Source organism: Lonchura striata, chromosome 5 (genome assembly GCF_046129695.1).
Source record: "Lonchura striata isolate bLonStr1 chromosome 5, bLonStr1.mat, whole genome shotgun sequence".
In the NCBI taxonomy this organism is placed as follows: Eukaryota; Metazoa; Chordata; class Aves; order Passeriformes; family Estrildidae; genus Lonchura; species Lonchura striata.
The window spans coordinates 44,986,351-45,011,569 of record NC_134607.1 but is presented as its reverse complement, the minus strand read 5'-3'; the positions used below and the strand labels follow the sequence as shown (position 1 = coordinate 45,011,569).

The following is a 25,219-nucleotide window of genomic DNA, read 5'->3' as shown; positions in this document are numbered from 1 at the left end:
TGAGAAAGTTACAGGTTTGTTTATATACCTAGTTCAGAAACTAGCTTTTTGCTCATACTCAATCCTGTAAAAATTTTTGTGTGCCAGTTCTGAGTTCAGGTTTCATCAAGTTTCTTATACAAAGTACTTGAGTAGCTAAGCACTTAAAATCCAAAACATTTGGTTAAATTTTGAATGTGATCTTTTCTGACTAGGAACTCATGGTGAAAGCAAGGAATAATGCATGCCACAGTTGCAGTGGTAATGTAAAAGCTTGGAGAGGACCATATTAGCCTTTTAGATATATAATGTCAAGTTAAAATAATGATCTATTGTTTGCAAGTTTGATATTTCCAATAGAATAACTGTGCAGCTTGTGAAGATTCCATAAACTCTCAAGTAACACCAGATTCACCCTTGTGAATCTTTCATGGAGAAGCAGCTTCTATTTCACTCGTGGATACCTAGATCTAAAGTCTAATGATGTATGAAATAGTGGTACAAGAATCCAGACTAGTTCTCTAAAGTGACTCTCTTTACTCAAGAAGTTGTGATCTGTGGATTGTAAATTTAAAACAGCAAGTATTTTATCTAGTAGAGCAGAATTAAAATAGGTAATCAAAAATGGAAAATACTGTCACATATGCACTTCATAAGCCATGTATGCATAGACATGGAAACACACACAGTGGGGACATTTGTGCTATTTTGGTGGAATAGGAAAGGAAGAAAAATATGATAACATCATTTATCAGCTTGGAGTTACAGAGAAATTCTCCACTGCAAAACTGAGATTACAGATGTTAGTAGGCACAAGAATGCATATTTGCTTCATATTAATATTTACAATTTGTTGGGGTTTTTCTAAGATACACACATATATAGATATAGATATACATATGTACATTAAACAGCACATAAAACCATACTAGTCAGCATGCTGCAGACATTGTAAAGCTGGGCTATGCACCTGTCAGTCATTTCACGTTATATTCTTCATTTTCTCAGTAAAACTATTTCTGTTATTAAGAATTGATGTATGGCAAAAGAGGTAGGTTTTTGTCTTTCCCAGTTACAAGTAAGATACATTTTAAGTTCTCAAACCTCCAAATGTCTATGCATTGCTATAACTATTTCAACGAATGACTAGGTCTAGTTAAAAACAGTAGTATATTAATAGATCCTAAAATACAGTTAAATTTATGAATTTCAATTCAGAATTGAAATGCAGATTAGAGATGCTGGTCTAGAGAGCCATGGAAAACAATTTGGCAATTACCCCACTTTCAATTATATCTTCTAAAATAGACTTATAAATGCCATTTTCAAAATCTTTCTCTACAAACAAATAAAAATATTGCAGTACTATGTTATGTTGCTACCCAATCCAAGCTCCTGTACTGAGAGAACTACAGGTAAATAATTTTTTGTTAGAAAATCCATTAAACATTTGAATGAAAAGAAGATAGAACTTCATCTTCCAAGACACAGACTGTTGGAGTGTTTTTTTATTCTAATATGTAACTCTCTAAATGGCAGAAGCATACCCAGGCTATGTGTTCACTCCTGTAAATTTTAAGTTATTTGGGACAAATTTGATTTATTAGCCATCTGTTGGAACAACACGTGACATGGCTCTAACTGTAGGCTGTATAAACCTATCATCCGTAATCATGTAATGGTTATGGTCATCATTTCAAAGACATAGTACAAGAAGAAAATAAATAACCGTATTTTAAAGATTCTCTAAGTTGCATATCATCCCAAAGAAATGCATATTTGTGTTTAGTAAAGACAATGAAATCAACCTCTTTACTTAATCTTCAGAAAAATCTTTATGAAGTAGGTTACTGTTTTATGAAGAGGGAAAGCTAGGAAAAATGGATAATATGGTAGGAAGGTAACTGAGACTGGCACATTATTAAGTCCTGGGCTCATATCTCCCAGTTGTTTTTGTTTTCTCCTGTATAAGGCAGGTGTGTTTCTGTGCTTACAGTCTGTATCTGGGAGTCATGTCAAACTGCAGTTTGACATAGCCATATCTATAAATTGGATCTGCAGCAGCTGTGCAGAGAAAGCATATCATCTTCCCCAAAAGTGAAAATAGAGTTGCAATAGAATTCAAAGATCATTAAGTCTCTGGAAGATGCCTTTGTAAACCAGGGGACATTAATTTGTATAGTGTCAAATGGTATAAAAATATCTTGATGAAAATATTTTATTTCTGTGATATATCGGTGTTGTATCATTGCCAACAGAGACTTGTATAACAATGTAAATGGTTTTTTAAGTGTTTGTTTCCATCCAGGGCTCTTTCAGCCCAGGCACTTCCCAGTCTCATTGTTCCTTTGTTCTAGCGGATGTAAAAAGCACTGAGTGTTTTGTTTTCTGGACCAGATAGATTAGATAAAGTCTGAATTTCTGAACTTCACCTTCTAGGCACGCAACTTTCTTCTTTGCTCATGCACCTTAGAAGACAGATTACCCAGGACAGTAAAAGCGCTTCTAAAAATGCAGCTATCTTTTTTTGTCAAATTTGGCAAATAATACAGATGACAATGGTGATTACTTTTACAGGACTAAAGAACAGTCGACTTTGTTCTAACTTAGTCAGAAAGAGGGTTAAACTTCTTGATAGTTATCATGACTGTTCTCTCAATGTCAGTCAAATAAAACTTTTTCAGCTGGCTGTGCATCTGACCATATATAGTGCTGGAATTTATTTCTGACTTCCAAAGTCTGACCTTTCAGATTAGAACAATTGCCTTCAAGGAACAAGATTATACCTCCACTATTCACTTTTGCCAAGATAATAGTCTTTAGTGGCTTAGTATATATTTTAGGTGGAGCTGGTAGTCAAGCCTATTGTTAAGATTTCCTGACACTTTTCATTAAAACCTCATGGTTCAGTTGCTGTAACTGGGTAAAGTTTTAACTATTTGGCCTGAAGTTTGATGTGCTTGGTCTTTTAATTGATTTTTAATAGTACTTTTTTTTTTTTTTCAGATTTTTTTTCATATTTAAGCAGACTTAGTTTGGCCTTTAAGAAAGCAGTCACGAAAATATAGTTTTATTGATTGATTATGTAAATCAATTTGTTTAATTTTCATTTCTTTTTCTGAAGAGCACTAACATCTTTGTAGTCCAAATAAAGAACTTGAATTTAAGCAGAGACATAGGTTCAAAGGGACACAGTATTTTTCAGAATACTGAAAGGTTGAGGTTGAAAGGGACCTCTGGAGGTCATCTGGTCCAAGAGCCTGGCTCAGGCAGGGCCACCTGGATCTGGTTGCCCAGGACCATCTCTAGTCAGTTTTTGAATGTTTCCAAGGAAGGAGTTGCTTCCTTGACATTCCTAATGTATTTGATTGACAAAGTATACCACCAAAACTTGGCACTACTCTGTTCTCAGCAGAGCTTTGTAGGAATTGATTAAACCATCCAGAATTTGAAGAAAAAGCAGCATAAGGGCTCCTAAGACCCTCCTACTTATGTATTTGTATGTGGGGGGTAGGTTCAGCTTCATCCTTTCAGCCTTTACATTGCATATTTTAATTATGTGGTTGACACTTTTTCATCTTCTTTGTTCAGGGAACCAAGCAGCAATGACTGTATTGGAAAAATCTTATTCTTTTGTGTGCTGAGGTGCTGTTCCTACAGAGACCACAGTTCTCAGTCTGGATGCACTTTATACTCTTGGTCTAATGCTAGGAAAGAGTAGCATAGAGTGTACTCTGTGGTAGGCAAATTTATTCCTAAATTGTTGGGAAACTTTATGTCCCAACTTAGGAAGGCTTGATTGCACTGCTTTGGGTTATTTCATGATAACCTTCTTAATAAGGATTTTCTTAACCTTATTAGAAGACATAAATGTCAATACCTTAGTACATCTATATTTTGTGTGGTATGCATGAAGTCTTGTGAGTGATGAAATGCACCTGGAGTATAAAATCAACCAGATTCTATAGGTTTGGTCACTTTGCCTTTCCTTTAGAGTGTATCTTAATTTCACAGGTGATTTTACTGGAGAGCTTCTTAAAAAGCAACATAATGAGTGCTGAGAGTTTCAGAGAAGTAATCCCAATGTTGTTTCCTTAAGGTTTATCTAATGTACTGTTTGGATTTTTTAAAATTTTTATGAACAGAACAACAACAAAGCAGAAGCATATTCTATCAGAATTTGAAGTTGTTGAAGCTAATACTAAAGACAAAAGATCATTGCCCTTTAAATTGTATAAATGCTCATGCCCATAACTAATAAAATGTTTAGGGTGAGTGCTAGTAAATGAAAGCTGTTGCTGCCATCTATAAAGCTACATTACACTGAAGCACTGGGTTTACATGTTTGCTGTTTCTTGTTAAAGTTGTTACAGTTTTATTATCAGCAAATTTCCAAGCTTGCAATATACACCCACAGTGGAAGTGTTTTGCTATATATATGTCTGTGTGTGTGAGTGTGTGCAAATACATAAAAGTAATATTTCTGAGTTCTTCCAGGCTCTCTTGTAGAATGGCTTCAATGCACAGTGTTTATAAATAAAAAGAAAAAACTTTTTGAAAAGTATTGGCAGCATGATGATAAAATGAGAGTTTTGGAAAATTTCTCGTGCTGCTGTGTAAAATTTCAGACGATCCCAAAGCAAGAAGTGGTTTATGTTTTCTGGGTTTTTTCCGAACTACAGATCCCTTGCCACCATCTCATTTGGAAATTAATAAGGAAAAAACTACACTCACAAGCTTGCATGTTCAATGGAATCCTTCCTCAGGAAAGGTGGACGTGTATAACCTAGTATTACTTGATCGTGATAATAAAAAGATACAAGAAGTCTCCATACCAGGAAGAATTTCAAAAACAGAAAATACATTTTCCAGTCTCATTCCTGGGAATAAGTACAACATTGTCCTCAGTGCTGTTGCTGGAAATAAGACTACACCAGAACTTCACATAAGTGGATCCACTGGTAAGACTTCTTTTCCTGTAGTTCATTTAAGTAAAACCACTTACAGTATTCTGTACTTCTGCATTGTGAAATTAGCAAATTGGTACAATTCTTCTATATTACTATATATATATAGATATATAGATATATATGAAGTATCTATTGATTATAAGTAGAAATTAAATATTAATCCCTTACTGACATAAAAAATTGTTTGCTAAGAATAGAGTCTCATTTTTATTGTGTATTTGGGATTGGGTTTTCAGTAACCCTAAAGAAACCCAGCATATTCCAAGAGTAATTCAAAATTGCAGAAATGAAGGAGATAACCATTAGGCCTTGAGCATATGTTCTTTTTATACCAACAGTGCCATCTCCTGTGAAAAATCTTCAGGTCAGTGTCAAGACAGACATTATCCACGTTTCGTGGTCTTCTGGCTCTGGACATGTGGAACGTTACAGGCTGCTGTTGCTGGATAATCATGTACCAGTTCACGAGATTCACCAGGAAGGTTCCCTGACCTCCTACACCTTTTCAGGACTTACAGCAGGCCATCTATATAACCTCTCTATCATAACCCAGGCTGCAGGATTGGAGAGCAGCAGTTTTCAGACAGTCAGGACAGGTATGATTTCAGAATTCATCACAACAAACAAGAAGATAAGACCACAATCTAATAGTATTATAGGACATATTTCAGAATAATAAGTTATTTGTGTTCCAAGTTAGAGACACCATAAGCTTATTTAATTCCCTAAGTTACCACTGCAGCAAACTTAGAGGCTAAAATGAAAGTAGAAAAAGTGTGAAAGGGAAGTGGAAATAAATGTAAAGTAGCTTAAGAATTTTAAAATTAAATGGTGGTTTGGGTTGTTTCAGTTTTTGGTTGTTTTTTTTTTGTCTGTTTGGTTGGTTTGGTATGGGTTTTTGTGGATTTGTTGTTTTGTTTTGGTTTTTTTTTTCACGAAGAAATACTGATTCACAGAACTAGAGTTATAGAATTTTTTTTTTTTCAGGAATATTTTTTGGGCTGGAGTTCTGTGGTCATAGAGATAATGATAAGATGGCATCCTCCTAGGGTCCAATGGTTAAAACACTTATGTAGGGAAAAAAGGGGGTCATGCCTTCACTCCTTAACTTCTGGGAAGAGTAATATACAATTTCTTCTAGAGAAATCTTATAAAATGTGGTGGTTTTGCATGGGAGGCATTTAGGGAAGTGATTTAGGGAATGGAAGTAATTTAGGGAAGTGATGTGCACTGTGACTAGACTTCACTGTTCAGGCAAAATCAATCATACTCCATCTCATATAATTATTCAAAATCAAAACTTAACTATGGGAGTTTGAGAGGCAGCAAGTCTTGTATGTTTTGTGGTGGATGTATTTTATTCTCTTTCTAATTTTTTTTTTAGCTCCAGCTGAAGTCTTAGATTTGATGGTGACTAACGATGGCAGCTTAGATGCTTTAAAAGTTAGGTGGAGAAGACCTTCAGGAAACTTCAATTTCTATAATATCACTCTGTCTCATCTTGGATCAGTTAAAGAAGTCAAAACTTTGCAGCCACCAGTCACAGAGACGCAGTTTGACAAGCTAACTCCAGGACGTCTTTATGAGATTACTGCCCGCACCGTCAGTGGTGAACTGTTCACCGATCGGACGGCAACTGGCAGGACATGTAAGTCTTCTGCTTCAGTAAGAACATTGTAACTAATTTTTGCCTACACTGGCCTTGTAGCAAATCATTGTAAGAGACAAAGTTGTTTGGATTCCAGACAAAATGAGATTAAGAGCACAATACTGTTTCAGGAATACCCCCTGCTGACTCTCTGGCAACAGTTAATTTGACAGCCAAAAGCAGCTCCAGTTTATCTTGTGATCAGGCAACAGTCGTGAATTTCTTTTGGATCTTATAGTTGAATTAGTCTGTTACAGCGCTGTTCCATACTGCTGCACTTCTGACCAACTTTGTTGTCTTAAATTCAGCTCAGCATACTACATAAATTGAGTTACAGTATGGGGAAGTGTGCATGTAGTCAAATTATTAATAGTCTTTAAAGTAATTTTGCAAGGTCTAGTCTTATTCCTTCTTCCAGACACAAATCTGCAAACCAGAAAAGCTGACATCTCAGATTTCTTTACTATAAACAGCATGGATTAATAAAAGCATGTGGCAGCTGGGATAGAGCTATGAGTTTATCTTCTTTCAGAAGTGATAATGCCTTAGAGGTGTGCCATCTTTTCCACACCAGCCTAGCCTGAGCAAAAGTTAGATGGTAAAAAAATCTCTAACTTGGTGAAGAATGCATACATAAATTATTAGCAGACTCAGAACCAAATGGTAGAAAATGTTTGTGTAAGAGATCAGAGTATTTGTTTTAGAAAATATTTATTGTCTACAATTAAACATCTCTTGTGAAAGTCACATCCTTGACATACCTAGCTGATACCCCATTCTCAGTGCAGGCTGGAAGAGCCGTAGAAGTCTTTCATGTCCAGAAAGTACAAAACTGGGCTGGTTTACATACATGTCTGTTTTGTTTGTTTAGCCTACTATTAAAGTCCTTTAAGATTACCATTTCAATCTAAAGGGAGGACTTCAGGCCCTCACTCAACACCACCGATCCCCAGCTTTGTGACCTAGACCCAGTGCTTTTAAAGTTGGGGATTACAAGTCCTATTTCCAAGGATGCTAATCATAAGCAATTCCTTCCTTTACCACAGACATCAAGAGCTTTGAAAACATTCACTTCAGCAGAAGCTCTGTGGAGTAAAGATAAATTCATAAGTCCAGACTGTCAGGTCTACAGATGCTGAAGGGATTAGACTCTTAGGGTCCCTCTGTAACTCACAGAGAGAGCCAGGTGCCCAAGAACATAATGCACATTACTGTGTTTTGAGAGGGTGCAGCAGAACCAGCCAAGAAATGTTGTGGTAAGAAGTGTGGACATCTCAGAGACTGAAACTTCATGCCATTAAGTTGTAATGATGTCCAGTCAGCCTGACGAGGCTGATCTTTATTTGTTATGATGTAAGTTAATCTGTACTTCCTAACAATGCACTGTGTGCTTTTATCCACTCAGAAATTTAAACACATTTTCCATATTTACTGGCATATGGGGGTTCTAGGTCTGGTAGCCAGCTATGCCTCTGGGAAGTGAAACCGATGAGTATTTTATGGTGCTGGTAAAGAGGTTTCAATCCTCTGCTAGATACTGATCAATTAAGTATTAACTAAGCTAGATAAGAACATGATGCTATCCTTTAAGTTATCAGCTAATACTTGTGGATGTCTCAGGGCTCCAGTGCTGACCTCTTGAGTATCTACAATATGAATTACATGTATACTCTCCTAAGGGTCTGCATCTGTCTTCTAGTCTCTGCTTGGCCTGGCTAATATTAAATTATTCCATGAAAATCAGAAAAGCTTCAGTGGTCCAATGTGACCTGCAGGAGTAAAGGGTTAGGGAGGAGAAGGTTAGGTATGTAAATTCAGGATCCTTGAAGTGCAGGACAGGATCAAGTGGATGCTTTAATGGACTCTGTCTTAAACTCAGTGCCTTTTACAGCTGGGAGGAATTAGGGCATACAAAGTCGAAGCTGTTTCTGTGAAAGAAGCCATTAGGTTTTGCATTTCTGCTGCTGATACCAGAATTGGGACTATGGAGACTGAAGTTTCAACCTTAGCAGTGAAAAATTGATAGACAGTTTCTAAGTGAGCTTAAGTGCAGGAAACAACAGGGAACCTGACTGAAAACTGCAAGATGCATCCAGGAAGTGTACAGGGGAGATTTTGCCTGCCCTTAGAGGGGTTGCCCATTTATGATGTCAGAAACCAGCAGGAAAATAAGTGAGTGGTTTGTGTGGGAAAGAGTAAAAATTGTCTTTAAAATGAAAGCCGACCTTTGCAACAAGATAGCTCACATTGCTCTAGCTGGTCCAAGCATCCAAGCACACGTACAATAGCTGTGCTGCGGGACAGGTTTTGCCAGTACATTTACATCTCACCAGAAATACCGCACTTCAGAACTGCTTTTTCACTTTGTCCAGTTCCCCAGAAAGTTTCGGAGCTGCAGGCGGGTGCTAGTGGCTGGGTGCGGTCTCTGCGAGTGACCTGGGTGCCCCCTGCGGGAGACTGGGAGAGGTACCACCTGCTCCTGTGGAACCGCTCAGCCCTGGTGCTCAACACCACCCTCGAGAAGGACACCACCGAGTACCTCATCCGTGATGCGGGCCTCATCCCAGGGAGGGAGTACGGCGTGGAAGTCATTGTGGAGAGCGGCGATTTGCAGAGCAAGACTAGTTGTGCGGGGAGAACAGGTATGCTTGCCTAGGTACTGTGAGAGTGCAAAGTGTTCAGCCCCGTGAACAGTGGAAGAGAACTTGAGAATCCACAAATTAATTTCACTATTAATACAGTAAAAAGGAGCTCCCTTTGTAAACTACAGAAATAATTTTAGCAGTTCTGTGAGAGCTTTCGGGATTACTTTAGTAGTAAATGTTTTGTTAGTGAAGGCTTTGGGAACTATATCATGATTCTGTCACAACTCAGGTGTTACATTACATGTTCATTTCACTGCTATATTTTGTAGCTGATTGTAGGGCACCCTGTTAAGGTCTTAAAGAAAGCACTATAGACTTTCCTGTATTGTTCATCAGTATGTTTCCTTGCCAGTCTGTGTAAAGAATATTAGCCATATGGCTAAGGTGTATCTTAGTATGGCTGCCCTTTAACATCCCAGTTCTTGTTTTTGTGCTCCATAAAGAAAATGGGTTAGTCTGTTCCAAGTCTGTTTCCAAAGGAAATCCATATATACTGCAGGGACCTGAGTGGAATTCTTTTGCAGTGTGTTAGTTAAAACCACATCTGATTTACTTCAAATTTTAAAAAATAATTCTCATATAATTGTTAGAATTTCTGCTCAGTGAATGCAGAATAAGTGCAATTCAGAGGAAAGGAAGACTTGGAGTAGGAATAACAGGCAATACTCAAGTCTACCTTGAGACAGGATAATGCCATTCTACTTTATCCTCACCCTTCCTGGGTCCTGCCTTTTCTACTATACCCTTCTCTGTCATTCCCTGAGGACTTAATTTTGTTAATTTTGCACAACAGCAAGACCAGTAGAATCTACAGAACTGAAGCTTTCTCTGACTTGTAGCAAACTTGATCAGAGCAAGATACATTCTCATCTTCCTTACTTTGACATATGTTGCAAGTAATCTAACTTTATGGTGTTACTTTTAATTGACTCAGCTAAGCGATTAATAGTTGAACCCAATTATTTTAGAGGTCTTTTCCAACCTAAGTGATTCTATGATTCTGTGATTAGAACATGGTCCATTTAATAATATTCAGCAGTGGGTGTATCATGACTGTGTTTGACCCACAGTAAGGTGAATAATGTGTCTGTTATGAAGTGTAGGTATTAGATCTCGTTGTGACTCAGTTTTCTCTTGCATTAACTCACCGACTTGGAAAATAAGTTGTATTTCAATGTGACAGGGACAAAATCAGATCAGGGACTATATTAGGCAAGACATCCTTGCTGGGTATGCAGGCACACACACACAAACACACAGAGAAATTCACTGATTGGATTCTTTCTTTTATGCCCCTGTAAGTTTGAAGTGTCTCTTAGCATGACTTAGGTATAAATCAATGCAAAATCAATGTCACTCTGATTCTAATTTGCATCTTTGTTTGTTAGAAGTGCATTGCTGTAGATCTGATTTATGGTACAAATGTCTTATATCCCTGTTCAGCACCCAGAGTTCAAGAGGAAGTTCACCGCCTTCCCTGCTTTCCATTTGCACTAAAATATATATCCTGATGTAAGTTTAAACCTAAGCATTACAGCCATAGTGCATTGCTAAAGTCTGCTGCTAATAGTCCTTTACTGGAAGAGGGGCACAAATACTAGGTTTGTAAGAATGACTTCTTAGAGAAAGGTAACAAATCTCTTCTTGATTGCAGATACTCTGTTGCTGTCACATTTATGTCTTACAGAATACATTTCTTACAACAGCTTGATAGGACGTGTGCTCACTACACAGTCCTGTTTTTGTTGTGATATCTGTGTGTTTTTCCAGCTCCAGAGCCTGTTCTCCAGCTCCGTGTGAAGCATGCTAATGAATCTTCACTTAGTGTCATGTGGATGACCCCTGCTGCAGAATGGGACAGCTATGTGGTTTCTCTGGAAGTCAGTGAGCTCCCTATTGTAAAAAAGGGACTTGCAAAAGAAGCTAAGGAATTTACTTTCACTGACTTGATACCTGGAAGGAAATATACAGCTACTATCACTACTATTAGTGGGACTTTAAGCAACTGGACTTCAGTAGAAGGAAGAACAGGTATCATCTTGTCAAACTGTTTTAATCTTTACTTCTGTCAACTTTTTTATTAACAACTTTTTTTTTGCTTTGTAGTGAACTTAATTAACTCAGTGTCTAAGTCTTGATCTTAAGTTTGTTTCCTCAGTAAAAAAGTTATATGTCTGAATCTCATTTCTGACTGTCAGTTATCTTGCTGTATTTATTTAAGATTTTTGGGAAATAGATGTGTAATTCCTGGCAAAACAGTTTTCTGAAGTATTATGTCATATCTAATCAGTCTACATTAGCACAAGATTCCATATAAGAAGAATAATTTTCATTGTGTATTTTCAGGAGGGTCACTTCCTTGATGCAAAGCATTCATCATCTGGGAAAAAGAGAAACATCACCACACAGGAAAATGTTACTTTAGGGGAAACATTTCAAGGTTAACAGGCACAAGGTCACATATGTGACCTGAAAGATGTGTTTTGAATCTTTTTGCTCTTCTGATTCCAGAATATGTGTTTGTTACTGAGGATGATGACTGTCAAAAGGAAGGTCCCATTCTTACCCCCTGCAGGCTGTGATTTGTGCACATGTGCAAGTTTTAAACCATACAGGTTGCTTTACTCTGTTTAAGTACTGACTTAAACATCTCCAGTGCAAGCAAAGTTTTCAAATGCAGCTCTGGCCTTGCACAGCACAGGGAAAAACAAGCTGCTTGTGTCTGAATCAAAGCATGCTTAGGGCTGATGTTGGTCCTTATTTAAATTTTGTAACTCCTTTGTAACTTCCTAAGAAGTTTAGCTTGTACTTTGATTTCCCTGTTATGTTTTTAGATAGCTGGAATTTCACTTCCATCTGACTTACACCCCTTTAGGGGACCTATTCAGGCATAAAGGTCCCATTTCACTAGTTTCACTTGAAAACACATTAGGCACTGTTTCTGTGTCAATATTACATTGAAATTGAGTTATAAAGAACAAACATTATTTAACTAGAACATAGGTTTTAATAAGTGTTCCAGACCTCTGAATCTTCCCTGAAGCAGGACAGCTTACTAAGCTTGAAAAATATTGCTGTAAACATGACAGAAGTAGGTCTTACTTCCATCCCAGACTGGTCAGCATCCAGTGAAACCTGCAAAGAGCACTGAAATGAGCATTTAGAACAGAAATGTGGCACTTTAGTGTCTTGTTTGAGCTAACTATGTTATGAGAACATTATAAAACAGGAAGGATTTCTGATCGAGTTTATTGTCAACTTTGTATTTTCTTCAGCTTTGTGCCTAACTTTAAAGCTTTTGTTAATGATTACTAAACCAGTACTATGTGTGCAAAAAGGCTGATAAAAAACAACAGAAGAGTGCATTCACATTTTATGAAGTTAGTCTTCTTTATTTCAGTTTGTACTTGGTCATGTAAACAGAAATCTTTAGAAGTAAAGAGGAAGTAAAAAGAAGTAAAAAGAAGGATTTGGAGTAAACTTTGTGCTCCATATTGCATTCCTTTGTTATTTCTTTATCCTTTTTGGTCTTGCTAAGTTCATGAGCTTATGCTTAGATAAATGTTATGTTTAACAATTCATCTTTTGATGCTATAAAAGTTGGTATCCTGCAGATGTTCTTACATAAAAAGTTAAACTATAACCATGCATCTCAGTTATCCCCAAAATTAAAGAGTCTGGCATAGTAGAGATTACTGTGCCTGAGGTATTCTTCAAACAAGTTTGCCATTTATTAGAAATTAAAGATTGGGAATGGGAGAGGAAAGGGAAAATTAAAGACACAGACTATATTTGAAGTAGTCATCAAAAACCCTGAATTATTTCCTTAATTGATGGCTTTTATTTGATGGTATTTATAAAATGCCATCTCTTTCAGTTCCCTCATCTTGAATCATTTTCATCTGACTGGGAAAAGTTGTGCTAAAGGCTGAAAGACCTTTCTGAGCCTTAGTTTCCCATAGACCACATCCCAGACAGGAAGCAGTCCCCAGTTAAAGTATTTTTAGTCCTGTTGAGTCTGGCTGCAAATTGGAATGTTCTTTTGATGCACTTCCTCAGTGTGACTAAACTTGTGTTCTTTGGGGGATTCTGTTTTGTTTAATTTTGTTTCTCCTCAGTAACAGTGTGACAATTTCCTTTTCAGTGCCAGCCCAAGTGACAGGTCTGACTGTGTCAAGTCAGGGATCAACCAACAGCTTGTTCACCAACTGGACAAGAGCACTGGGAGATGTAGACTCATACCAAGTGCTACTGATTCATGAGAATGTTGTCATTAAAAATGAAACTGTTCCCAGTGAAACTAACAGATATCACTTCTATCCCCTGAAACCTGGAGGACTCTATTCAGTTGTTGTCACCACTGTCAGTGGAGGGATATCTTCAAGGCAAACAATTGCAGAGGAAAGAACAGGTAAAAAGGAAAGCACTCCAGAATGCTTTTTAGTAGTTGAATTTATCTGAAAGAATGGTCTTGTGTTTAAGCCACTGCACTGAAAATTCAGAAAAATGAGAGTTTCGTCCATATAGCTCCATATGTGCACACTGTCTGTCCAGATTTGTGTAAATATAGCTTTAGAGAGCTAACTGCTCTAACTACAGTGGGAACTCTACAGCAGGATCACTCTAGAACAAAGACAAAAATATGCCCTGAGAGTAATGAACAACTGTCTGGGCAAATCACTCCTTGGAAGGGACTTTCTTGTTCCATTGGCTATGTAGTGGTGGTGTAGTGTGATTGCTCCTTACTTATGTGTGTCAAGAACCTGCCTAAAGGTAGTGGGGTGAATTTGTGTCTCAGCCTCTCACAACCCATTCTTTTTCTTTAATCCAGCATCAAAGAATGTCCACCAGGGCTAATTAGTTATTATGAGGTCCTTCTGTACTTCATAGAGCAAGATTTACTGTTACATCAAATTCTTTAGATTTAAAGAGTCATGAAATGTAATACTAGCTAAGTGGATATTTAAAGGAGAAATTTGGCGATATAGTGCAATTTCACCCATTATGTGAATTTGGCAAGTGCCAGGCATTCTGCAGTTTTCTGCAATGTTCTCCTTGAAAACCACTATTTTCAAGGTGAAAAAGCAAAACAAACCTGGGGGAAAAAAAAAAAAAAAGGAGAAGAATAATACTAAAAGGCTTAAAGTATATAAGTGTATTTTGTAAAATCGGGGGGGGGGGGGGCAGGTTTAATTCTGACAGCTGTTTACCAGCCTCTCTGTTGAGATAAATAAGTTTAGTGCAGCAGAGTCCAGTGAACATTTGGAAGTTCATTATGCCTAAATTCTGCCCCTGTAACAACTGAGTTTTGTACCTGAGTGATGACAATTCTGGCAATGCAGAGCCTTTGAGTTCACCTTGCTGGCTTGAAAAACAAGAGGCATTCATGTTTTGTCCACTAGGCGTCAGAGAACCCGCTGGAAATGAAAGATGCAGCTGTGGGCCTCAGTCTCTTACCAGCCTCACCAGTTATTGTTGTTACTGGGAATGGCAATTTGAGAGGATAACTCAGCTTCTAGGATTTTAGAAGAGCTGGGATCAGGCCACCAAGGAAAATTTCCTTCACTGTATTTAAAAAAGCAGGTGAATGTTGCTGAGAGGCAGTCAGTGCAGAACTTCTCAGGAGTTGGAGGAGACTGCTTATTGCAGGGGATGGCATTATAGGGATACTCACAAAAATAAGAATTAGCTAGTTAATGCTTTTTTTGTTTTTTTCCTCTTTATTGCACAGTTCCTTCCAGTGTAACTGGAGTAACAGTAAATAACTCAGGTCGGAGTGACTACCTCAGTGTTTCTTGGCTGCCAGCTTCTGGAGATGTAGACAGTTATTTGGTAACACTCTCTCATGATGACAAGATTGTTCAGACTCTCACCATTTCCAAATCATTCAGTGAATGCTCCTTCAGCAGCCTTACTCCTGGGACGCTTTACGATGTGATGATAACCACAAAGAGTGGAAAGTATGAAAACTATTCCCTCAGCCAGGAACGAACAGGTAAAGAGTGGCTCTGGGCAAGTACAGTCACTGTAACCATTGTTGTGTTGGTAATGGCTAATGTATAACCATTACCAATGATTTATCAATATCTGACCAAACTGGGATGAAAGTAGAGGTTGGAGGATCAAACCATAAAATTACAGCTTTATTAGTTTTACTCTTATGCCCTTGTTGCTGCTTTATTTCATGCAAAAAATGCTTTAGCATGAATAAAAGTCATGTCAGTCCTTATGAGTGAACAGAAATTATGTATCAGTTTTGGCTCAAATGTATTGTCCTGCCCTTAATGCCTCTATGTGGCCCTTCAAGTACATCCTGCAGAGCATCTCCTCAGAAAGTTACTCAGGCACTGAAAGAACAGAAAAGGATAGGTGTTAAAATGAGCTCATGGGCACTCTGTGCCCCCTTCCCCGGGACCCTGTGTCTCTGATCAAGATAACCCTGGACCCCTCCTTCCTGCCCCAACGGGGTTGGCGGAGACCAGGGAAGCCCCCCCTGTCCAAAGTCTATACAGACCCCTGACATTTCCTGTTCACTCTCTTTTGGCCCGCTCTCCACATGGACACCACAGAATAAAGAGAGCTGAACCAACATATATCGGGGTAAGAGCCTCTTTTGAAAATCTTTGCCATCTCCTGATATTCCTGCCCTCAAAGCCTTGGATCTCTGGGCTAGCCTGATAATTCAGGGGGCTGAGGTGGGGGGGGAACATCAGATAGGCTAATTAGTAAAATATTAGTGAGGTGTCACAATTATGAGTAACACCCATGTCAGTTGGTTTTGGTAATGTAACACACATCTGTGGTTTTGGTCATGCAATTTTCAGGGATATTATAAGAGGAATGGAGAAATCTCAGAAAGGGATGGCAATAATGAGGAGAACCTTTTAAAACTTTCTCAAAACTGGCAAAAACTGAGACTTTACACTTGGTAAACCAGTAGAACAAAAGAAAGATTGTATGGGGTGTTAAAAAAGTAACAAAGAGTATCAAGTTAGTGCGGTTTTAGTCTTTTCATTATCTATGTGAAAATCCAAGGGACAGCCATGAAAGAACAAGAACCAAATTTTGGATCAGTGTTTGTCTGTGGCACTCACTACTCTTACCGAGCAAGTTCCAAAAATTAGAAAGGCAAACCATTGTATTGTCATAAGATGTAAAGCAGCCTGGAAACTGCAGATACTACTTTATTACTTAAATCCACACTGTTGTCTTTTTGCAACTTCCTCACGAAACTCTGGTAACTACCAGAAATACAGTTCTCTGCCACAACTCTGGTTACTTCAGGAAGTTTCTGCATCTTTTATTCTTTCAGTCCCTTCAAGTGTCCAGGGACTTACTGTCAGCAATTCAGCCAGAAGTGACTACTTGAAGGTGTCCTGGTTACATGCATCTGGATATTTTGATAATTATGAAGTGATCATCAGTAACAATAATGATTTCATCCAAACAAAAAGTGTCCCAAAGGATGAAAATGAATGTGTGTTCACCCGTCTGGTCCCTGGGAGGCAGTACAGTGTCACAGTCAGCACAAGGAGTGGGAAATACGAAACTAGTGAAAGAGTCTATGGCAGAACAAGTAAGTAAGCACCCTGGAAACATTCTAAGACAACCCAGGGTATTTTTTTTATTTATCATACCCAGGAACAAAAATCTCATATGATTTTTAATGTAGAATGTTGACTCTGACTCTTTGAATGTGTATTATTTAAAATAGAGAAAACAGTATTTCGTTTAAGACCACTGTTTAAGTTACAAACAAGCAAAAAGTGAGAGACCTGTGCTATTAAATTGGAAAGCAGATCTTGAAACACAGAAAGCCAAAGAAACAGTTGTGCAGTTTTCCACAGGAGTTTAGTATTTATCATTAAATTATGCCAGAATGTACTGAACAGTTTTTTTCTGGTCATGGAAATATATAGGACAGAAGATAGGCTAGACCTCCCTCTATTCACACTACCTCATGCACTGGAATTGGAGAGCATGGGGCAAGAGTGGTAAGGTGGCTAGTTGGGAACCAGCAGGGATCTGGGTGCAATTTTCACCTAGCACCGTATGTAAGTTAAGGACTCATGCTGAGAAACTCAGCAGTTTATTAACAAAGATGTAGCATGGGGCAAAAATAACTCACCTGTGTCTGGCACAAGTTGGAAACTGCATTGTGGTGCTACATCATGCAGCTGGATTGCCTTGATTTGACACTAGCTCAGGCCTCTTTTTTCTCTATTTGTTGTACATGCAGATCTTACTCAGTTTTTGTTGGCTAGATAAACTCCCTGCAGGCTCCATTATTATTTTGTTATTTTTATGCTGATAAATTGTGAACATCTGTTCTGAAATAGGACCTTCCAGTGTTAGATTCAGGTGTAAACTACCCAAATAAGTGCTATCTACTGCTTTCTCAGGGGAACTGAATGAAAAATTGTAGCTCAGAAGCATGACTTAAGAGCTGCTAGCTTTTTGCTGTGATCTGTTAGTAAGTACTGAGAAGTTTCCCATCTTTCTTCTCACTTCTTCAGTGCCAGAGTCAGTAAAGGAACTGACTCTTAGTAACAGGAGCACAGAAGATCTGCAGGTAACTTGGTCAAAAGCTGAGGGGGATGTTGATAAGTATGAGATTCAGCTCCTCTTCAACGATATGAAGATCTTCCCACCCATTTTCCTTGGGAACACCATAGAGGAATATTGGTTCACAGCTCTGACTCCAGGACGTCTATACAAAATTCTTGTTTTGACCATCAGTGGAGATGCACAGCGGGCTACTTTCATAGAAGGCCTGACAAGTAAGATATAATGTGGTATTTAAAATGTGTTTAGGCTTTTCTAGAATGAACCACTGAAGATCAAGTGTGAGCTGTTATTATATTCAAGGCTTATGTAACAGTGGCTCAGAGACAGCAGATTTCATTGGAAATCACACTAGTACTTAGCCAACACCCATGCTTAATAAAAATATTTACTAATACCTGATTTTTGGCAGAAAATCTGGTTTGTTGCATGGGAACTGTATTGAGATATCAGCATTTAGGTTTCTGTTATTCCCATGCATGCCAGTTGTTTGCTTAGTGTCTCTAGTTAAATCATTTACCTTTTTTACACCTCTGTTTACCTACCTGAAGTGAATGATTGAGTTATTAATGGAAAAATGGCTAACTAACTGAGGGTACCTAAAAAGCTTTCATATTTTGAGGTGTTTTTAGTGCATCATGTGGACAAGAGGGAGGTAATACATAGAATTGTGTTTCTAATAATCCCACACAAATGTTTACTTTACTTGTGTTTACCCACAAATGACATGACTAGTACCTGTAAATGATCTTTCTCTTTTGAATCATTTTTCTGTGGCCATAAAATAGGTAGAAATTAGGAAGCCTGAGTCGAACAGGAAATTAGTGAACAGGTGTCTTTTTGTTCCCTGTTTTTTTTCCAGTTCCAAGCAAGGTCCGAAACATTCATGTGTCACCTAATGGCATGACAAACAGTCTGAAAGTGAGCTGGACCCCTGGAGGTGGAGATGTTGATTCCTATACAGTGACTATATTTCAACAAAACCATCAGCTGGATTCTCAGAGTGTCTCCAAACACATCTCTGAGCACATGTTTCACAAGTTGGAAGCTGGGGAGCAGTACCAGGTGGTGGTGCAATCTAACAGTGGCACCTTGCACAACAGTTTAGCAGCTTTTGGGAGAACAAGTATGTTTTTCTTGAGACAACAAGAAAGTTGCATTATATCTTCCAGAGACTTACCCTGTTTTAATATTGCTTAATAATGTACCATAGGGCATGGGGAAATTCACACTCATGGGAAGTTTTTATCTTGAAGCACGTGTCATGATGTCAGCATGGGTCTGTTAATACCAGTGAGATGTGTCATTTCAGTAGCTTTACCTGGGTGAATGTGCATGGAATTCTAGTCCAGCCCAGTGTCTTCCTTCATAGGATGAATGCAGTTCCCATCCCTCTCATTTCCTATGCCTGTACCCATCTGACACATACATCCACTCCATGTAGGCAAGTATTGTGTTCTAGCAGAACCCCAGTATCCAGGGTGTCAGAATGAAACAATGCAATGCCTTGTTTTTAATGTATCCTCTCTCTTTAGCACCTGCATTTGTTATCTATGGCCTTGACTTTTGTGCAGCAGCAGCTGGCTAACATTTTCTATTCTGGGCTACTGTTTTGCACCAATTTACCCCTCCTTTATTTTTCATATTCCTTTCTTAACTGTTTCAGTTAGTTCATTGCACTCTCCTTCTCCATCTTTTCATGGTAGTCTGTATATATATATATGTTGCTTCTCCATTCCCAGTTCAGATATCCATGGTGCTCTACAACTTCATCTGTTTGTATTTATGTCCAGGAATTAGTTGTTTGCATAAACATATGCATAGATATTTATTTTCCGGCAAGTGAACCTGAAAAGATTTAGAGTTCTTTTCTGTTAATTACTTTATTCAGATTTGTGTATTGAATGATCTGTGTTTCACCTGGTAATATTCTGCCTTTAATTGTTGCTTCCAGTTCCAGCCTCTGTCCAGGAATTATTAGCCCATCATGCTTACAGCAGTCATTCCTTGTTAGTAACCTGGCAGAAAGCTCCTGGTGTAGCCGAAAGATATGACATTCTGCTCTTGAATGAGCAAGGAATCCTCCTGAGTAACAAATCAGAGCCAGCTACTGCCAAACAGCACAAATTTGAAGATTTACTAGCTGGCAAGAAGTATAAAATACAAGTTTTGACAGTCAGTGGTGGACTCTTCAGTAAGCGTGCAGAAACTGTTGGCCGAACGGGTAATTAGAACATCTTGGCTTACTTATACTTCCCTCAGTCAGATATCATTAAATACATGAACCATCTGTATATTTTGATTCTACAAAAATTCTAGTAAGGTACAAACTCTGGATGTTTATGCATCATTTTTCCTGATGCATGCTTTGCATGTGAATCTGAAAGTTATTATAATAATAATGTGACCATGGTTCATAATAAGGAAATTAAACCAAAATGCTGAATGCTTCCCTCTGTCTTTTGTGGAAATATCTGAATGCTTTATTGTCACCAAGTTTTTAATTCACAGTCTCAAGGTTCTTGGTGCAGAATTTGATGCGAATACACACTTCGAAACTCAAGGCCAAGTCTTGCTTGTAGTCTTTACTGATTTATAGTTTCATATAGAAGCTAGAGGACAGCTCTGTGTGAGCACAGTTTAAAGGATCAGGCATTCATTAAAATATTGTATTGGAGAGACTCAGTGTCATTTCATAAATACTTTCCTCCGTTTCTGACAGTTGCTGTTGATATTACTTAGCTACTTGTGGCTTAATTGAAATGTGTAACAGCCATGAGTTTATTAAAGGTTCAGCTTAGTGCCTAGACTCTGATATTTACTCTTACATTTATCCTTCTTTTCAGTTCCAGCAGCTGTTACAAATCTGAAAGTCACAGAGAACACCACTGACCGACTGTCCTTCAGTTGGACCACCTCTCAAGGGGAGCTTGATTCGTATGACATCTTCCTATACAATCCAGACAAGTCCCTTCATGACAGGATTTCAGGAGGGCAGCATCTCCAGCAGTGTTCATTCCAGAACCTGCGTCAAGGCAGGATGTATCGAATGGTGATTGTTACACACAGTGGAGACCTCACTAACGAGTCATCTGTCTATGGAAGAACAGGCAAGAACATCTAAGAAAACCATCTGTCTCCAGTGTGGTACTCATGGGGGACACCAGTGAGCTGGTCTGAGTCTGATGCTCATACTAGATTAGAGCAACTGCTAGAAGTATCAGAATCAGCTCTTAATATGTAAAAAGCATTAGATATATAAAAAGATAAATTCTGAATGATGCAGTTACAGCAGGAAACATAAAGTGAAGAACCCTACAACAGTTCCCAGGAGCTCATGTCAGAAGAAAGACATCCCAGTGTATGCTCCTTAAGCAGAAAAATGGCTGTCTCCTGTTCTAAAAGCAATATTGGCCTGAGTGGAAAAAGCAGAAAAGCAAAGCAAGTAGGGATAATGGGATAGGCAGTCTACCACTGAAATAAAACTTGTTTCCCATGGGAAGCTATGGCTGCAGCTCTGTGTTTGTTCAGCCACATGTGGGAAGCAGAGTTTTCTAAGAAGCTCCAGCAGCTCTGACACTGTGAAAACTTTCTTTATTCCCCTGTGGCACCATATAGGATCCCATCTGTGGGATTACATCTGCACAGTGGTGCACTTTTTCAGCTACCTCAGAAATGGGTTTCCAAAAACTGACTAGAAAAAAGCTGTTTAACATTTGCAAAACTATCAATTATAAACATTGCAACCTCTTTTGGTAACAGTGGCAGTTCAGAATAATAAAGGAAGCTACTGAGATATGCTTTCTGCTTTTCAGCCAGCTGTGGTGGCTGTCTAGTTTATAAAATGACTATCATTACAGGACAAGTACAAGGTCTGCTTGACCTTTTTGCTTCTTCTCACCCAAAGGATGTTCTACATAAAGTAATATTCATTCCTCCTTTTTTCAGTACCAGCCCCAGTTGTTGGTCTCAAGGCATCCAACCGAAACATGACGGACAGTCTGTGGTTCACTTGGGGTCCAGCAGCAGGAGATGTTGACTTCTATGAGCTGAATCTTTACAACCCAAATGGGACACAGAAAGAAACTGAGCAAAGGAAAGACCTGGAAGAGTGGCATTTCCAGGGGCTCATTCCTGGCAGAAAGTATACTTTAGTTGTTGCGACTCACAGTGGTGACCTGACCAACACAGCAAATGCTGAAGGAAGAACAGGTATGGGATTTTTTGTCCCATCTGTTTGAATTAATTAGTTCACAACTATGTAACAGACTTGTTTTAAGGGAGGATTTATTGTAAGAGTCATTGAAGGTATAAAGATGAAAGATAATCTTAAGTGCATTAAAACAATGGAATATGAAAGAAAAGCAGTCAGCACTGTTTTTCTTTCAAAGGCTCAGGAATATGTTACAACTGTGAAAGTCACCATCATCAGCAAAGGTGCATTAACTGGCTGTGTATACAAGATAATGCAAACTACTTTGTGATGCATGAAGAAAATTATCCATGTTTCATTTTATTTGTCTTCTGTAAAAATTTGGTAAGAATTTTTTTTTTCTCTCCTTTTTTCCCCACTTTCTGCATAGCACCCAGCCCTCCTAACACTGTGTCATTTACTGATGTTGCAAACACTTCTTTATCAATCACTTGGCTGGGTCCTCCAGACTGGACAGACTATGATGATTTTGAGGTGCAGTGGCTTCCAAAGGATCCCCTCACAGTATTCAATCCCTACAGCAGCAGCAGATCTAAAGTACGCATCATCTATGGCCTGCGACCAGGGAGACTCTATGAGTTCAGTGTCAGAACTGTCAGTGGCGACAGCTGGAAGACATACAGTCAGTCACAGTCTGCAAGTGTGAGAACAAGTAAGTAAAAATTTCTGTTGCACCCTAGCACTCAGCTGAAGAAGATGCAAATCTGTAAAATATTACCAATTCCTTATGCAATCAGTAATTTCTATTAATAAATTTGTGAATGACAATGATGAATTCAGCTAGATTCTAAGCCCTTGCTGTGTGCAAGGTCAGCTGTTTAAAGACTGATAATGGACATACATTTATAATCTTCACATCCAGAGTCAAGCTGTTTGGTTGCAGAGCCTGAATGAATCAGTTTCAGGGGTAAGATAAGGCTGAATATCCAAACTTCTTTGATGGTAGTATATTGAAATAATCATGTTTCTGAATGATAAGACAGGAAGGATGAAAGAAACTGTGCTGTACTAGATTTGGAACTGGAATCAGTGTTTCACTGCTCTGCATTTCTGCCCTTATCTGTGGATCTGTTTCATCTCTAGCTGTCTCTAGTAACTTCAGTAACAGGCTGAATTGAAAAAGTGACATGATAACTGAGTTGTGGCAAATCCTCATGTCATTTGGGATGGGATTCAACTCTAAATTGACATCTGTGTTTAGTAAGCTATGTACTCTTTAATAGAGCATAAAAATTAAAATTTCACCTGTATTTAATCACTTAATTGTAGATGCCTGCCATCTGAGAGTGAAATCCTGTCTTTGTTACATGTTGTATAATATAAAAGGTGCTCCCGTATTACATGGAAGAAGCATATTTCTATGCTATGTTTTAGTAATATGGACACATCGCATGCTGCCCAGGAAACCAATCCTGAGATGACAATATCAGTACTGACTGATAGAAGTGACCACATGGAGCCCTCAAATAAGTTGTAACAACTTTCTAGAAATCCATTTCTTTGTGGTATTGCTGTTCATGTTAAGACTTCATCAATTAGGAGTTTTTTCCTTCTTTTCACAATTAATTACTGGAGCTTCACAATGCTGATGGGGCGGAAGTCACTAGATCTGATTTCAGATGGCTAAAATGAGTTAGACAGCCTTACATAATAATCAGGCAGTACACATTTGCAGGATAACTGGGAATTCTGACTCCCAGCCTCCGCTCTAATCTGATGGTTGATGTAGAATCTAGGAGCTGTAGTGGGAGCAGAGAGTGTATGACACCTGTCCCTTTTCCCACTGAGTTTCAACTTCTAAACATTTCTCTAGAGCCAGACAAGATACAAAGCCTTCACTGTCGGCCCCAGACCTCTACTGCCATCGCGTGTTCCTGGACTCCTCCCGATTCTGACTTTGATGGGTATAGCGTTGAGTGCAAGAAGATGGACACCCGTGAAGTGGAATTTTCTAAAAGGATAGAAAAAGACAAATCTCTACTTAATATTATGACCCTTGTTCCCCACAAGCGATATCTGGTATCCATCAAGGTGCATTCTGCAGACATGACAAGTGAAGTGGTTGAAGACAGCACCATCACAATGATTGATCGTAAGTGGAATTTAGAGTTGCCCTGAAGACAGGCATTGAGAAGCAATAAGCAATTGCTCATGTTGCTTAGACAGTAAAAGGAGTTCTGAACTCCACAATTGCCAATGTATGGAGTGGTGGCCAAAGTAGACTTTGAAGCCATCCTTTTGTCCCCATTGTGACAGACAATGCAGGATTTTAACTACATTGCCTCTCATTACATTGCCAGACCCAATTATTTGGCTCATTCATGAAATATAGGCTGAGAAACATAAATACTTTGTCCTCATCATCACATGCCTTGTCTTCCTCAGTTGTCTTCATGCTCACTGCTTGGCTTTCTGTATCTGGTTGTTTCCCCTCATTGGTGGTAGCCATCCTCAGCACAAATATCCATCAATAAGGATATTGGATTATAGTACTGCATTCTCTTTTAGTGTCTATAGACTCTTCTGAGGTGCTACCTGACCGAATCACCTGTAGGACTTTTACCTGAGGGAGGATCCAGATTTCTATAGCATGTGCTTTGAAACAAATTCTTCAGTTTCTCTGACTGGAGTGTATCAGTAGCATCTGCTGGTATCTCTGCACTGCCAGGCATCACTGCAGTCAATAGCCTGCCATTGCTGACCCTAGAGGTGCCCCAGATTTTGCACTACCTCAGGGTTCAGTGACACAGCACAATACAGAGGCCTGCACTGTTCCAGGGGTAAACTGAAAAATTAGAGGATGGCCAGGAGTCCTATATTCAGGGATGCCTCTGTAGCTGCTTATTAAAAGCCATGTTTGTGTGAAATGCTAGACCATAAAAATTGTGCTTGCTTTGGGAGCTATTGAGCTAAGCTAGAGTTCAGTCACCAAACTACCTTCTCCTTTGCCCATCAGTTGCCTTTTAATCTCTTTCATCTATCACAAAGGACACTACAAATCCAGATGTAAGACCTAGTTATTCATGTCACAAGAAGTGAGACTGAGTCCTGTTTGAAGGTTTGCTGATCATGTTTATTCTTACTCGGTTTATGTTAATGTTTCTTTATTGTCACTTACTTGTTTTGGACACTGCTGCTCTCCCTGTTTAACACTGGATGCCCTACCTCAAGGGAACACAAAAAATTGCAGCTAGACTTT

General features: G+C 38.7%; 1 protein-coding gene across 3 annotated transcripts in view; it reads left to right on the top strand.

Annotated features, from left to right (window-relative positions):
- The window catches only part of PTPRB (protein tyrosine phosphatase receptor type B), a 64,034-nt gene that overhangs the window by 19,169 nt on the left and 19,646 nt on the right, over positions 1-25,219 (top strand). For all 3 annotated transcript variants that reach the window (XM_021528962.3, XM_021528961.3, XM_021528963.2), the window contains 15 exons: positions 4,662-4,940; positions 5,288-5,545; positions 6,334-6,597; positions 8,970-9,239; positions 11,013-11,273; positions 13,387-13,653; positions 14,974-15,237; positions 16,555-16,818; positions 17,759-18,022; positions 18,670-18,933; positions 19,762-20,031; positions 20,654-20,917; positions 21,756-22,019; positions 22,391-22,672; positions 23,834-24,112. In XM_021528962.3, coding sequence (XP_021384637.2) covers positions 4,662-4,940; positions 5,288-5,545; positions 6,334-6,597; positions 8,970-9,239; positions 11,013-11,273; positions 13,387-13,653; positions 14,974-15,237; positions 16,555-16,818; positions 17,759-18,022; positions 18,670-18,933; positions 19,762-20,031; positions 20,654-20,917; positions 21,756-22,019; positions 22,391-22,672; positions 23,834-24,112 — 4,014 coding nt within the window. The remainder of the gene's footprint in view (positions 1-4,661; positions 4,941-5,287; positions 5,546-6,333; positions 6,598-8,969; positions 9,240-11,012; positions 11,274-13,386; positions 13,654-14,973; positions 15,238-16,554; positions 16,819-17,758; positions 18,023-18,669; positions 18,934-19,761; positions 20,032-20,653; positions 20,918-21,755; positions 22,020-22,390; positions 22,673-23,833; positions 24,113-25,219) is intronic.